Source organism: Canis lupus, chromosome 16, assembly GCF_048164855.1.
Source record: "Canis lupus baileyi chromosome 16, mCanLup2.hap1, whole genome shotgun sequence".
Lineage (NCBI taxonomy): Eukaryota > Metazoa > Chordata > Mammalia > Carnivora > Canidae > Canis > Canis lupus.
Window position 1 is genome coordinate 5,559,404 of NC_132853.1, and position 15,655 is coordinate 5,575,058.

The 15,655-nt window shown below is 54.8% G+C and overlaps 1 protein-coding gene across 7 annotated transcripts; it reads right to left on the reverse strand.

Annotated features, from left to right (window-relative positions):
- Positions 1–1,220: 1,220 nt before the first annotated feature.
- Positions 1,221–15,654, reverse strand: ST6GALNAC4 (ST6 N-acetylgalactosaminide alpha-2,6-sialyltransferase 4). 7 transcript variants are annotated; one of them, XM_072778065.1, is made up of 6 exons: positions 15,510–15,654; positions 10,053–10,139; positions 8,723–8,908; positions 5,438–5,850; positions 2,916–3,023; positions 1,221–1,898 (listed from the first exon to the last, which is right to left on the reverse strand). In XM_072778065.1, the coding sequence occupies exons 2-6, from the start codon at positions 10,062–10,064 to the stop codon at positions 1,709–1,711; spliced, it is 909 nt and encodes a 302-aa protein (XP_072634166.1). In that variant the 5' UTR covers positions 10,065–10,139; positions 15,510–15,654; the 3' UTR covers positions 1,221–1,708. The 7 variants fall into 7 exon arrangements, with proteins under 7 accessions (XP_072634166.1, XP_072634164.1, XP_072634165.1 ...); XM_072778063.1 differs by lacking the exon at positions 15,510–15,654 and adding an exon at positions 10,580–10,757; XM_072778064.1 differs by lacking the exon at positions 15,510–15,654 and adding an exon at positions 10,473–10,736.
- Between the last annotated feature and the right edge of the window lies 1 nt (position 15,655).

Consider the following 15,655-nt stretch of genomic DNA (forward strand, 5'->3'; position numbering starts at 1 on the left):
TGGGGTTGGCCGCCAGCCTGCTCCTCCCCACTTGCCCAGCTCAGGGCACTCCTCCCTCCTCCCACACTTGCAGAGCCTTCTGGGCCAGCCTGGTACTGGGGAGGGGGAGGCAGGGCCCAAAAGGCAGTGCTGTGGTCCAGGTGCCAGGTCTCCAGCCTCTCCTGAGAAAGCAGGGGGCAGGAGGGGGAGTATTCTGGGTTACCCAGACTCCCTGGCACAACTGGCCACATAATTTGTGGGAGTTCGATGCAAAAAGAGAACATGCCTGATTAAAAAACATTAAGACTTTCAAGTTGACAACAACAGAGCATTATGCCAACCACAGGACTCTGAACAACTGTACAGGTTATATGCCCATGAAGCAGGCCCCAAACTGGAGCAGGGAGCTAGACCCCAGGGCTTCATCCCACCTGAGAGCCTGAGGTCCTGGTTCTCCATTAGGCTCCTGGTCTCCAATGAAGGAGGGAGGAAGAGAGGAGAAAAAAGGAGGGAGGAGTAGTGAAGCCCTCTGGTGGGCCCTTCCCAGCCCCCTAGTGCAGGGTCCAGGCATCAGGCTCCACTCTGATAAGGGATTGCATCCTGGCTCAGCCAAGTGGCCTCTCCTTATCTGTAGAATGGGCTAACACCAGCCCCCTCTCCATAGGGTGGCTGCAGGCCCTTGTTCACTGGCACTTGCTGTTTACTGGTGGGTGTCTTTTTCTCACCTGATAGGTAAGAAAGCTAAAGCTCAGAGAGAGAAAGCCTGGGGCCTGCTCTCTGCCTCCCTCTCTTGCAGTGAGACCCACTGCAGAGTTAAAAGGGAATTTCACTGGTCAAGTCCTTGGAATTTAACTCATGGACCAGGGAGGTGACAGGGGGTGGGGCAATTTCCTTCCCATCCTGAGTCACTTCCTGCCAGGCCCTAGACTCTCCTCTCACTGGTGCAGGGTGGGGGGGTCTCCTGGAAGCCTCTGAGTTAGGGCGTTCTCTGAGTCAAGTGCACCCAGGAGGCCAGACTTCCTGGCCTGGTAGGGAAGAGGCTCCCTGACCTGATAGGGAAGCCGGTAGGCTCCTGGGGAAGAGAAACGTGGGCAGATTCAGGGCCAGGAACCCAGCCAGCTGTGGGCCTGGGGAAGGGCCCAAGGACTCAGTTTGCCCTCAAGTCAACATGTTACGGGATGGTGGCAGGCAGATGAACCCCCATCCCCTCCCCCAGACACATGATCACACTTCAGACAGACTTCCAGAAAACACACGTTTACCCGTACACTGCAGAGATGGCCCTGACAGTCACAGTTCAAAGGCCCCTTTGCCCAACGAACCCCAAGCTCCAAGCTGCCCTGACCAAGGCAACCGGCCTGGGAAGTGTGGCACCAAAGGCAAGTAGAAGGGGGAGTGTGAGGGAGGACCAGGGCTGTTGCAAGATCAAAGATTGTGATGCTGGTGAGTGGGGGGCCATCGGCCCCAGGGCAAAGGCCACTGGACAGACCCAGAGAAGGGATGAAGATTTGGATGACTCAGGGAGTGGGGTGAGGAGGGCGCCAAGGTCGCCACAGCCTCTTCTCCCCCTCAAGTCCTAGGATGGCTCCAAGTGTCCCCAGGGTAGGGCACAAAGGGACCTTAGGTCCAGTAGGCATGTGGCAGGAGACAGGATCCATAAATTAAATGTTTTTGGTGGAGTGTGGAACAGAGGCCTGGGGAAGGCGCTGCGGCTGGCTGGGTGACGGGGCTACTGGGTCCTCCATGATGGGTGGGCAAACACAATAGGCCTCTTCTTGGCCCAGCGGGAGAACACAGCCTTCTCAGTGATGAAGCGGTGGGCGCTGCGGGGCGCCCGCTCGTGCGCCAGGTACATCTGACACTCGTCCAGCCGGCCCTTCTCAAAGTAGTGGTAAGGCACCGAGGGGTGGCTCTCCTCCCTGCAGGTGGGGAAGAGGGACAAGCATGGGGTACCAAAACTGGCCCGCCTCCCAGCACACCCTGTCACCTACCACCACCACCCCTCACCAGGTACTCCCCCAGAGCCCCACACCAGCGAGAGGGCCAGGACAGAACAGCAGGACAGCCCACGGATCCCAGAGGTCAGAGTTCAACCCCGACTCTGCCTTTGGCAAGCTGGCTGATTCTGGGCCAGAGATGTACTCTCTGAGTATAAATAACCCATCTATAAAATGGAGGGTCATCTGAGACCACAGGTCCCAAAAGATCAAGACTGTAAAGTACAGTCAGAGGGCAGAGGGCATACAGGCTCCTGCCATCTCACCCATGTGCTCATCAAGCAAGCTCCAAAGAGAACAGAAGATAAAGATCTGGGACGTGTTCATGTTCCACACGTCACTTCCAATAATACTGGAATATTAGGGCACCTGGGTGACTCAATGGTTGAGCATTGGGGTCCTGGGATCAGGTCCCACATCGGGCTCCCTGCAGGGAGCCTGCTTCTCCTTCTGCCTGTGTCTTTGCCTCTCTCTGTGTCTCTCACAAATAAATAAATAAAATCTTTAAAAAAAAACTTTAATACTGGAATATTATAGTATCAACAGCAATAGGTCAGATGTGACATATCCCTGACACGCCTATCAGCTGGTGCCTGATAATGCCTTTCTAACCACTTTGGTAGATTATTCTCTCTCTAAATGTTTCTACAACCTTCTGGAGGTGTGACTATTTTCTTTTACACATGAGGAAATGGAGGCCCTTGGGAGGTGGTGTGACTGGCCCAAAGTCACAATGGCAGGATGAGACTGGTCATGAGGCTGGCTCCTTCCCATCAGGTGCCAGGCCCATGGGGTGTCTGGGCCTCAGCCGCCCACTGGGGAGCCCACACACCCTGGGTCCCACAGCTCCTAGGCCCCCGGGGTAAGGCCAGCACAGGGGCCCCACAGGGTCCTCCTTGCCCTGGCCTTTCCTCCTGCCCAGGACCCGGCTGGCCTGACCTGCAGTAGCTGTCGCTGACCATCCCATAGACCACGATCTCCTCACACAGTTCCAGGGCGAGGATCATGGTGAACCAGCCAGTGCTGAGAAAGGAGCCCGACTGCCTCCTGCCAGGAAGGGGGAACAGTCAGCCTGGCTGCTTCCCCAACTCAAGTCAGAGCGAGGCACTGTGTGGAGCACCCAGCCTCAGCTCTCTTAGGACACGGCGCTGGCTACCCTCCCAGCCAAAAGCCCCTACCTTGACCCCTGCAGAGGGGACCCTGGGGGAGCCTGGGGAGGGGACAGAGCCAACCTGAGATCAGCAGCAGGTAAGAGGTGGAGCTGGATGCAAACCCAGGCCTGTTCAGCCCCTTACCACCCACACAGGACTTGAGCAACCCCCCAGACGACAGTGTGGTCACAACCTCTGCTATTCTAAGGGACCAAGCTTGGGGAGATGGCAGGAGGCCATAGAGCACAGTGGTTGAAAATGGGTAAGACGGTTGTCTGCAGGAGCACCCGGTGGCTCAGATGGTTGAGGATCTGCCTTCAGTTCAGGTCATAGTCTCAGGGTCCTGGGATCGAGTCCTGCATCAGGCTCCCAGCTTAGTGGGGAGTCTGCTTCTCCCTCTGCCTGCCTCTCCCCTGTGCTCATACTCTCTCTGTGTGTCTTTCTTAGGTGAATAAATAATTAAAAAAAAAAAAAAAAGACAGTTTGGGGGGTGGGAGTGAATGGGTGACGGGCACTGGGGGTTATTCTGTATGTTAGTAAATTGAACACCAATAAAAAATAAATTAGGGATCCCTGGGTGGCGCAGTGGTTTAGCGCCTGCCTTTGGCCCAGGGCGCAATCCTGGAGACCCGGGATCAAGTCCCACGTCAGGCTCCCGGTACATGGAGCCTGCTTCTCCCTCTGCCTGTGTCTCTGCCTCTCTCTCTCTCTCTCTCTCTCTCTCTCACTGTGTGCCTATCATAAATAAAATTTTTTTAAAAATTTAAAAAAAATAAATTAATTAAAAAAAAAATAAATAAAATAAAAAATAAATTAAAAAAAAAAAAAAGACAGTTGTCTGGAGTCAAATGGCCTTCAATTCAAACCCTGAATCTGTTCTGCAGTACGTTTGCTCACAAACCTCTCTGGAGCTCACTGACCCACCTGTGAAATGGGGAGAATCAGAGATATTTATGGGGAGGGAACATGGTCAGCTCAGCACCTTCCCCTTGCCCCCGTACCCACCTGGGAGCAAGGGGCTGTGTGGATAGCCCCTGCCTCAACCTTCTCAATGTACCAGCACTGGTTATTCTCCTAGCTGAGGGCTACCCACCTCTACCTCGACAGGGGGGTTATGGGGTAGCTCACTCATTCAAACTCAATACCTCCCAGGCCCTGTGCTAGCCAGGAACCTGCCCCAGCCAGTGCTAACATTCTCAAGGAATGGGGGCAGAACTGCTGAAAAGGCAAGGAGACAAAGGAAGAGGACAATATCATGCAAGGAGGTGTGCCTGCAGATGGGGTGGTCCAGGAGGGCTTCTCTGAGGAGTTGCCATCCCATCCAGACCTGAACAGCAAGGAGTCAGTCATAGGGAGATACGGGGGAAGAATATTCTAGACGGAGGGAATAGCATGTGCAAGATCTGCTTCGAGGAACCCCAGATGGCTGGGGCAGGCAAAGTGAAGGGAAATGATGAAATAACAGAGGTAGGCAGGGGCCAGATCATACAAGGCTTGCAGGCCAGGAGAGGGGGGGAGCGGGGGCCTTGACTCTATTCTCCATGCAAAGTGAAGCTGCTGTCAGGTTGAGGGCAGGCCACCAATGGGATGAGTTCACTGGGGGTTGGCGCTCAGACTGCGGGGGTGGGAGCAGAGCGGCAGCAGCAAGGGGGTGCTGCAAGGGAAGCAGGGGGGTGGGGCCAGCAGAATGATGGCTAGGTCAAGGTGGCACCTGTGGGCACCGGAGGAGAGTTAAGAGCCCACTATAGGTGGCAGGTGATGCAATAAAGGAGTCGAGCGCACAACCCAAGTTTCTGGCTGGGAAACCAGAGGTTGGTACTGTATTTCCTGAGCTGGGGCAGAGCGGGGAGAGTTGGGGGAGCCAGTGTGCGGAGGAGGCTGGCGGGAGTCAGCGTGCTCCTCTGAGCGTCGGATAAAATGAGATCTTCAATGTAGGGTGCTTAACCCAGAGCCTGGTGCACGCAGAGGGCTGTTACCACCGCAACTGTTACTTCTGCTATGTGGCAGGGACTTTACACGCCAATTCAGATCTCAGGGAATATCCACTCCAGAGGGAAGGGCTCCCTGCCACTGCTCCACCCGCCAGTGCTCCCCTATCTAGTGCTTGCAAGGCCAAACCCCCCTGCCCAGCGCTTGGGATATGCGTGCTAATTCGATGAATGACAGGCCTTCCGATTCTGTCCTCCATCAGAGGCAGGACAAATGCCTCCATCGCCGCTGACCCCCAGCGCCTGGTGGAACAGACCCTGGAGGGACAAGGAGGTGCTGGAGAAGGCATGCCCCCGGGCAGCAGGCTGGCCCCAGGCTCACCGGTTCTTGCCCGTCTCGTCCTGGAAGACCTGGTCACAGTAGGCCATCATGTGCTCAGTGAAGGTGTACACCTGCAGGCCTGGGTACATCTTGGTGAGCTGTAGCAGCGTGCGGTAGGTGCGGCCCCCCAGCGTCCGGTCCATGTGCTTGCCCTGGCCCCACACCACATAGAGCGTGTCTCGGGCATGCTGGAAGTAGTGTGAGTAGTTGCGCAGCAGCAGCGGCACACTCGTGTGCGAGACCACGCGCAGGGTGCTGCGCCGGCCCACGTCTGCCTCAAAGCCCACAGTGGGTGCCTGGTTCATGCGCAGGACGCACTCAGCACTGTCGATCTCGGCGCCCAGGCCTGAGCCCAGCATCTGGCCGGAGCTGGAAACCACGGCGCAGCTGCAGCACGGTTCTCGGACCAGCGGCTGCGGAGAGGAAGGAAAGGCATGAGCATACAGCTCCCACGGCGCTGCTCCTCCACCCGGTAACAGGCACTGACTCCACAGGATCCCTGTACCAGCTCCAAGTACGGCATCAACCCATTCTGCAGATGAGGAATTTGAGACTGGGCAGGCAGTGACTTTCCCACGGTCATATGGATAGCAGGTGGCAGGGCTGAGACTCTGTGCTCAGAGCCCCATGCTTCCTCATCGGCTGTATTCATGCTCCTTCTCCCTACTGCTGAGCCCCTAACAGGCCCTCTTTCATGGGTTCCTTATTGCAATTACATGAGCAAATATTTATAAAGCACTTAGAGCAATGCCTGGCACAGACTGGGTGTCATACATGTGTTTGTTAAGTAAACGTGAACCTCAGCTCTTCACAATCACTGTGAGACCACTCCCTCCTCTGCCTAAGCCCCACTCACGTTATGCCTGGTTCATAAGTACAAACGGAGTGTTTAGTGCCCCAACAACACTCACAACCTCCCATTCTGAGCTGGAATCCTGGCTTAGCCCTTCCCCTGTCTCTCAGAGCCTCAATTTTCTCATCTGTCAAATGGGAATGAACTTCACCAGGTTGTGAGGACTTAATTAAAAATGCCTGGAGAGGGCAGCCCGGGTGGCTCAGCGGTTTAGCGCCGCCTTCAGCTCAGGGCATGATCCTGGAGACCCGGGATCGAGTCCCACATCGGGCTCCCTACAGGGAGCCTGCTTCTCCCTCTGCCTGTGTCTCTGCCTCTCTCTGTGTCTCTCATGAATAAATAAATAAATAAAATCTTAAAAAAAAAATGCCTGGAGAGTGGGGCGCTTGGGTGGCTCAGTCAGTTAGGCATCTGCCTTCAGCTCAGGTCATAATCCTGGGGTCCCAGGATTGAGCCCCACATTGGGCTCCCTGTTCAGCGAGGAGCCTGTTTCTCTCTCTCCCTCTGCCTGCCTCTTCCCCTGCTTGTGGTCTCTCTCCTCCACTCCCATCAAATAAATAAATAATCTTTAAAAAAATAAACTCAAAGAAGCAGAAGCTGAGCCAGCAAACCTGCAAATGTTCACTGGGGTCAGAGGTCAGGACTCCCAGAAAAGGATTTGCTCCTCACTCCATGTTACCATGTCCTCCTGGGGGGATCAGGGTTTACAAAGGCCTATATCCCACTTGGGGACATTTTATATCTAACATGATGTTGATTTAGGGACTCATAAACCCATATTCCAGGCCCCCAAGTCACAGAACAAGACTCCTTTCTTCTGCCTGCAGTTTGAGCCTGACAGTGGGGGTCTGTTCAGATCTGAGGTCCCCACCAGCCTCAGGAGATATTCTGCTTGTCCCACGTAAGGTCTTAAAAATATTTAATTGCAATCAGTCCACTTTGGTACCCCAAACCTGGATTTCTGGATTCGTTTAAGAAACTCAGAGGATCTGGCTACCTTCAGCCCACATCCCTATGAGCCTTTGAGTGTATGAAATAGACACTGGCCACCACCATGGAAGATGGGACAGCATCTACCTGGCCCACCCCACCACTTGTCCTATGTGCCCAAAGCCCCAGGGGTTTTGCTTTTTTTTTTTTTTTTTTTTAAGATTTTACTTCTTTATTCATGAGAGACACGCAGAGACACAGGCAGAGGGAGAAGTAGGCTCCCCGCAGGGAGCCCAATGTGGGACTCAATTCTGGGACCCCAGGATCATGCCCTGAGCTGAAGGCAGACGCTTAACCACTGAGCCACCCAGGCGTCCCTGGTTTTGCATCTTGATCAAATATTTATACGGCACCTGTTGTGACCACTGTCCAAGGATCACCCAATTCAATCTGCCCGGCAACACTATCAAGGTAGAAACCACAAGATGGTCTCTTACTGGAGCACCTGGGTGGCTCAGTGTTTGAGCATCTGCCTTTGGCTCAGGTTGTGATCCTGGGGTCCTGGGACCCAGTCTCACATCGGGCTCCCCTTAGGGAGCCTTCTTCTCCCTCTGCCTATGATTCTGTCTCTCTGTGTCTCTCATGAATAAATGAATATAATTTTTTTTTTTTTTTAAAAGATAGTCTCTTACTGATGAGGAGGCAACCGAGACTCAGAGAAATTAAGATCCAAAATACGTCTCCTCTAAGCCAGGGTCCCTGAACATGCCTCCCTCTGACCTGTGGAGCTTTCTACCCTGGGTATCAGTGTGGGATGCTTCTAAGAAAGCTACCCTGAAAGGGGGGGGGGGGCACTAAAATCAAGGTGAAGGGTGTGAAGTACTCCAAACCACACTTGGCAGACAAGCATAGGGAGGCAGGCATCATGGGGCAGAGGCCACAGCTGCCTTGTCACCTCTGAGCCCCAGGGTCCCTGTGTCCCCCTAAGAGGGAGAGCTCTGGGGTTGACATGACTTTTCTCTCTCATCTCTACCCCCAGCAGCCATCAGCAAAAGGCAGGGCACATCCAAAGCACCAAAGACACACCCGCTGAATGAGTAGATTATGTGTATACATAGTTAATTCTAAAGATACATAGAATGAGGCACAGACCCCCACAATGTGATGGTGTCTGTCACCCACACTGGACTAGGAGCTTCAGATGGCCAGCCACCCTGGCTGACTCACCTTTTTCTTACTTCCAGCACCCAGCTGAGAACAGCCAGGCAAGATCTGTTGAATTAAAAACAAAACAAAACAAAAAAACCCAAACCACTTCCTCTTAGAACTTGGTGCTCACGGAGGTGAAGTAGCTGCTCAGTGTCACACAGCTGGAGCAAAGGAGCCAAGCCTCGGGTCCCGGCTGGCCTTGCATGAGCCTGGTTCTCACCTATGCCCAGAAGGTTGGGGGCACCCTGGCAGCTGTGGCTGCCATGTCGCGCCATGTCGTCTGGCCAGCTCACCTTCCCATCTGGCACGCTGCTATATCCACTGAAGTGCAGGGGCCCTGGCACAGTGGGCCTGGAGTGGGTGGACAGGTGGGGGTCCAGGCAGGAGGCCGGGCAGAAGGGCAGGCAGGCCCAGCAGCACAGCAGGATGTAGGCAGCAGAGAAGCCCAGGGAGCACAGGATGATGAGCAGGAGCCGGCCCTGGGGGAAACCATGGTCAGGGTGTGTAGGTGTGGGTCTTTGGGGCTCCTAGAAGTTCGTGCTGGCTGCTGTACTCCAGCCTCATGGGTCCAAACCACAGCTCAGTAGCCTCCAGAACAAGAGCACACCCCGCGATCTCTGTTAAGCAGGGTTTCCCCTGTCCCCTCCCCTAGCTGCTCAGTGACCAGTCCCTAGCTGATGATCCTGATCTGGGTCAGCGGCCAGGAAGCGAGTGAAATCTCACTCAAGGAATGTTTCAGTCATTGAAAGTTGCCACTCAGAGGCCCCCATCTCCCGAGAACATGTGCCAGAGGCAATGTGAACCAGGAAGCCCTCCTGGCCCCTTGGCTCTGCTGGCCAATTTAGTGACCAAGGCTTCAAGGAAGGGCCACCACATAGATGGCACAACCCGGGGCTATTATCACGTGCTGGGCCACCCCAGTCACCATCTGTGTCTCTTTGGGCTCTAATATTCTCCCAGCCTGACCAAGGCACAGGTTTCTCAGCTGCCCCTCAGAATCCACTTAGAAGCTACGGGTGCTCTGAAAATCGGAGGTGGGAAAGCAGCCTCCTCCACTCCCCCCCAGGCAGATCCTACCAGAGGCCCACCCTTTTCTGCCCACAAGCCACATCAGCTTCTAAAAATAAATCTCCCAGTGGCCAGCTGTGTGGGGGAGGGGGTTCAGTCCCTGAGGCCTCAGGCTCTGCCTGGCACCTGGTCCTCTGCTCACAAAGGACCCAGAGACCTGAATTCAGGCAGTGGTAGTGGACTCCCCCCAACACCCGGGGCCCCTCTCCCACAACCAGGGGCTTCTGAATAGTCAAGAGCAGCTAAACAGAACTTTCACACCATATCCCCCTTCCAGGTGGGTGCCGCACCTGGGTCACCCCTGGGGATGCTTACAGGGGGTAGTACTATTATCTCCATATTACAGGGGAGTCTGGCAAGGCACTGAAACCTGAGAGGGAACACACTTGCCAGAAGCCACACTGCCCACCAGACCAGATCAGCAGGGTTTTGAGGCCAGTCTGCCCTTCTCAGCCAGGAGTAGTGGGTCAGAAGTGAGTCAGTCCTGGGGTGGGAGAGGTTATGAGGCTGCTGTGCCGGAAGTTCCCCAAGAGCCTTCCTCCTTTCACCACTTACCGGGGCCTTCATGCTGTTGCCGCTGCTCAGCAGCCAGGGGGCTGCCGTCTCCAGGCCTCACGCTGGGAAGGGGTGGGGGCCAGGCACCTGCCAAGATCCAGAAACTCAGAGCCGGGTCCTGGGCCTCTGAGGAAATGGCCCAGGGAAACTGAGGCAGTGGAGGGTATGGGCCGGGGTCTAGGCAGATGACTTCCAGGAATCAAACTCCTTAAAGGCCGCAAACAACGGACAGCGTTGTCCTCATCCTAAAGGAGCTGGTGTCAGGTGACCTTTGGGAAACCTCCCACCAACCCAATCCCCATTGTGCAGATGGGGAAGGAGAGGCAGGGAGGGGGAGCCCTCGGCTCAAGGTCACCCATCGAGTCCGGGTCAGCGAGAACCAGGAGCCAGAAGCCCCGACTGCCACTCCATCCCTCCTACCTCCCTACAGGCGAGATGAACGGAGAGGCCTGGGGCAGGATAAGACGAGGGCTTTCCACCCCTCTTCTCCCCGATTCCACGGCCCCCTCCCCCGGCCAGGCGCTAACCAGGCGGACGCGCTGGGGCGCTCCGGCTGCTCTCGATCCGCTGCTCGGAGCTCCATGGCCCGCAACCCGGGCGGGCCAGGCTGGAAGCCGGAGCCCCGGGGCGGAGGCGGCACCGCGGCCGCGGCTGCTGGAGGCCGGACACCGAACGTGCGCCGGCGGCAGCGGAGGCGGGGTCTGCGGGGACGGGGCGGGGCCCGGCGCGCTGGGGGCGGGACCTACGAGCACCGCCTGCGCGGCGGGGGAGGGGAGTGCGGGGCCGGGGGCGGGGCCTGCGGCCGGGGGGCGGGGCCTGCGGCCGGGGGGCGGGGCCTGCGGGCGGGGCGGGGGCGGGGCCTGCGGGCGGGGCGGGGCGGGGCGCCCGCAGCTCCTCAGCTCAGCCCTCCCAGGCTTTTCTATTTCTGCCGAGCTCCGGCTCCCGCTCCGGCTCCGGCGGGGGATCGCATGGGCAGCGCGCGGAGCAAAAGGACCGAGGGGATGTGGGAGCCGCGGCGCCGTGGCTGCCTAGCCTTCCGGACTCGACTTTCTCCATTTCTGAAATCGGGGGGGTAGGAAAATTAAACAGGGGCTTGGGGTCAGGCAGCCCTGGGGTTCAAGCTGCTAGGGTCGCCAGGTTTAGCCAGTAAAATACAGGACGCTCGGTTATATTGGAATTTCAGATAAACAATGAATAATTATGTTAAAGATCTGACATTCCAGTGTAACTGGGCATTCTGTATTTTCTCTGGCCGTGTGACCTCCACCTTAGCCTCAGGTTTTCTCCTCCATGAAGTGGTGATAGATAATAGGGAGGCCTGGGTGTCTCAGCGGTTGAGCGTCTGCCTTCTGCTCAGGGCGTGACCTCCGAGTCCCGGAATCGAGTCCCACATCGGGCTCCCTGCATGGAGCCTGCTTCTCCCTCTGCCTGTGTCTCTGCTTCTGTGTGTGTGTGTGTGTGTGTGTCATGAATAAATAAAATGAATAAAATATTTTTTAAAAAAGTGATAATAACAGCACCTACCTGCCAGTGAGGTGGTGCAGGGCAGCTGTGGTACAGTCAGGACTCCAACCCTGGGCCATGTACTTTCTTGCCTCTTAACCCTTCCCCTTCCCAAGTGTCCTCCAAACCTCAACCAACTCAGTCTTGTACCTCCTGCAGATGCTGAAATGTGTCCCATTTGAAGGCTCAAGGGACGCCTGGGTGGCTCAGCGGTTGAGCATCTGCCTTTAGCTCAGGGTATGATCCTGGGGTCTGGGATCAAGTCCCGCATCAGGCTCCCTGCATGCAGCCTACTTCTCCCTCTGCCTATGCCTCTGCTTCTCTCTCTCTGTGTCTCATGAATGAATAAATAAAATATTTTTTTAAAAAATGAAGGCTCAACTGGGGTCCCCTGGGGAGTCCAAATTCAAATGCCTTCAGAGGCCAGAAAGGGTTGAAAGAACAGATAGAGGGCAATAGGGAGGAGTGGGCCTGTGGTGAAGTGGAGGGCATGCTTCTCACCTAAAATGTTTTTTATAAAATGTTTTCTGGGCCAGAAAGCTCATCTGACCACCTCTATCACACCTCCCTCTGCAGGGCCTCTCCCTGGGATCCAGGCTAGGTTTCTGCTCAGACCCCATTTCATTTTTTTTATTTAAAGATTTTTAATTTTTACTTATTCGTGAGAGACACAGAGAGGGAGAGAAGCAGAAACACAGGCAGAAGGAGAAGCAGGCTCCACGCAGGGAGCGCGATGTGGGACTCGACCCCGGGACCCCAGGATCATGCCCTGGGCCGAAGGCAGGCGCCAAACCGCTGAGCCACCCAGGGATCCCCCCATTTCATTTTTTAAAAAAGATTTTATTATTTATTCATGAGAGACACAGAGAGAGAGGCAGAGGGAGAAGCAGGCTCCATGCAAGGAACCCGATGCAAGACTCAATCCCAGGTGTCCAGGATCACGCTCTGGGCTGAAGGCAGGTGCTAAACCACTGAGCCACCCAGGCATCTCTCAGACCCCATTTCAAATTCCATTTGCCTTTTCCTCAATGCCTCTGGTGTGGGCACAATGCCAAGGTATCATGTTTGGGTATCTGCACCAAGATCAGCAAACTCCCAAGTCTACCTAGGTTGCTCCAGTGCAAAGCCAAGTCCCCCATGCCTATCCCCATCCTATGGTGGGGGTAGGGGGCTGAAGCAGCCCTGCCCCAAGCCTCTTTTGAGCACAGGCCTACCTTGTCTCTCCCCCAAAGCTTGGGCACAGCTCAAGGGTAGTGGTTCAAGTTCCATCTCTCTCTGTGGTCTCCTCTTTACTCCAGGTCAGGCACACAGTGGGTCCCCAAAGCCAGAGCCCTTCTGCCCCCAACCCCAAGTCCTCATCCTTCAAGTTTCTCTCCTCAGAGACCCAACCCCAAGGGGACAATGGTGAGAAATCCCCTACAGATTCATTCATCACCCACAATGGTTGGTGAAGTGATATTTGTTTCCCCAGAGAGGCAACTGACTCCCTCCTTGTTAGGGCCACATGGGGACAAGGACATGCCCAGATGTCCTGGACTCAGATACAGGTCCACAGGAGTACTGACAGTGGCAAATTCTGTAGGCTCCGATGAAGCTTTTCAATTTGGTTTTGGCAAAAGTCTACTGTCTTTTTTTTTTTAAGATTTTATTTATTTATTCATGAGAACACACATAGAGAGAGAGAGGCAGAGACACAGGCAGAGGGAGAAGCAGGCTCCATGCAGGGAGCCCAATGTGGGACTTGATCCTGGGTCTCCAGGATCACACCCTGGGCTGAAGGCAGCATTAAACCACTGAGCCACCTGGGCTGCCCAAAAGTCTACTGTCTTTAACCTGAACGACAGGCTCTGTACAGTTGAAATGCCTTTCTTTTTAATCACCATCCAACCACCCTGGCCACCTTCTGACCCCCGATCACATTGAGCTCATTCTTACCCCAGAACCTTTGCACTTGCTGTTTCCTCTACCTGGATGGCTCTACTCACATAGCCAGCTCCTTCCTGTCCTTCAGCTCAAACATCACTTCTTCAGAAAGGCCCTCACTGGGGCACCTGGGGACCTCAGTGGTTGAGCATCTGCCTTTGACTCAGGTCATGATCCCAGGGTCCTGGGATCAAGTCCTAAATTGGGCTCCCCACAGGGAACCTGCTTCTCCCTCTTCCTATGTCTCTGCCTCTCTCTGTGTGTCTCTCATGAATAAATAAATAAAATCTTAAAAAAAAAAAAAAAAAAAAAGGCCCTCGCCAACCACACTGTGACACTGCAGGCCCACCCTTCTAAGTTCCACTTTGATTGGTCTTTTCCATAGTATTGGTCACATTCTGAAATCATCCTGTGTACTAACTGCCTTTCTTGTTCATGGTCCGTCCATCCATTTGACAGACTCTCAGCCACGTGTGGGCAGAGTCAGGCCAGTCATGTTCTCGAGCATTTCCAGTATCTGCACAACACCCAGCATGCACAAGATGCTAAGTAACATCTGTTGAGTGACCACATTAGGAGAACCAGGAGTCCTGGGCCCCATGAGATCTTGGATAAGTCACGTCCCTCTCCAGCCTCAAGCTCTGGCTCAGCCCTTGCCAGAGATCCAAGGTAGGTGAAGGGCTGAGCCATCCTTATCTATGAGTGCAGGACTCTCAGGCTCTGACTCAGTCCAGCCAGATCCAGACTCTGGGGAAATGCTGGGCCAAACCCGTTTCCTGCTGTGCTGCCCCTACTGCTACTGAGCTTCCTCAAGTACCCACCTCCAGAGTGATGGCTTTAAGGCTTCTATGTCTCAACTTCCTGCTGAGCCCAAACAAGAAATTCTCTGTGACTTGTGCCAGTTCAGAGAGATTGAATAATCACCTAAGGTCACCCAGACAATGAGGGGTGAGGTCAATTGTATACTTTTCCAGGAGCCCACACTCCTGGGCTGCCGCGTTAACTTCCCCTTACCTCTCCCTTGCCTACCCACCATTTTGCTTCATTTTCTCTGAACGCTAATGGACTGACACTATTTGGTATCAGCTGAGTGGCTCTTCCAAAGTCCAGTCCCAGTCCTGGGGGTCAGCTCTTGGCCCACAAAGTCCCCCTTTACCACCACATTGCCTCTCCCACTCTGAACTCTGGCCACAGTGAAATGTTTCCTTCTCTCAAGTGTCAGGCTTTCTCTCATCCCAGACCTTTGCCATGCCCTTGGCCTGGAACCCGCCCAGGACTGCATCTGACTCTTTTGGTCTCAGCTGAGATGTTAGAGCCCTACCTCCATCAAACTATTAGGTGGAGGCCCCTTCCCTCAGCACCATGGACCCATGCTCCTTCATGAGGCTGTATCATGCCAGGCTGCCTTTGTCACCTCTCCCCAGACTGTGAGTTCTGTGAAGGTAGAATCTGTGAATCTTGCTCCACCCTTGGGTCCCCATCACCCAGTAGAGGGCCTGTTATGTAGTAGGTGCAACAATAAATATTTAATGAGTGAAGTCCATTTTCATCCTTTCATTTTACAGATTAGAACACTGAGGCATAGAGAGGTTTAGCACCTTGCCCTGGTCACACAACCAGGCCCCAGAGAAACTCTAGAAGAAAGGCCCACTTGGGTATGGTTGGATTGGACCAGGGTCAGAGGCCAGGCTGTAGTTTCCTGGTGGGAGGAGAAGGAATGATCAGGGGCTATGCACGCAGCGTTTCCTTGCTCGCTGTCATTTCCATGCGGCCAAGAGTATCTTGGTCTGACCACCAATCCCTGCGCCCATTTCGCAGATGAGATAAGTGACTCCCAGAGGAGAAAAGAGCTTACTTCAGATCAGTGGTGGGCTGCAACATAGTGTCTTCCAGAGACACAGGCCCTTGAATACCCCCCACCTTCTCCCAACTGCATCCCTCAAGCAGCCACAGTGAGGAGGACACCCCAAAAGGAAGCCAGTGGGCAAGGGGGAAGGAGGCCTGGGTTCTCGGACTTGCCGTTCCACTTACCCATGGGTAAGCGCCTTAAAGTCTCTGAGCCTGTTTCCCCATCTGGACGGCAAAGGCGCTTGGCTGGAGCCTTCAGCCTCCCCCCTTCCCTGGAGCATGAGGACAGGGAACTGGTGAGTAAGAACACAGGCTCCTGAGTCCAAAAG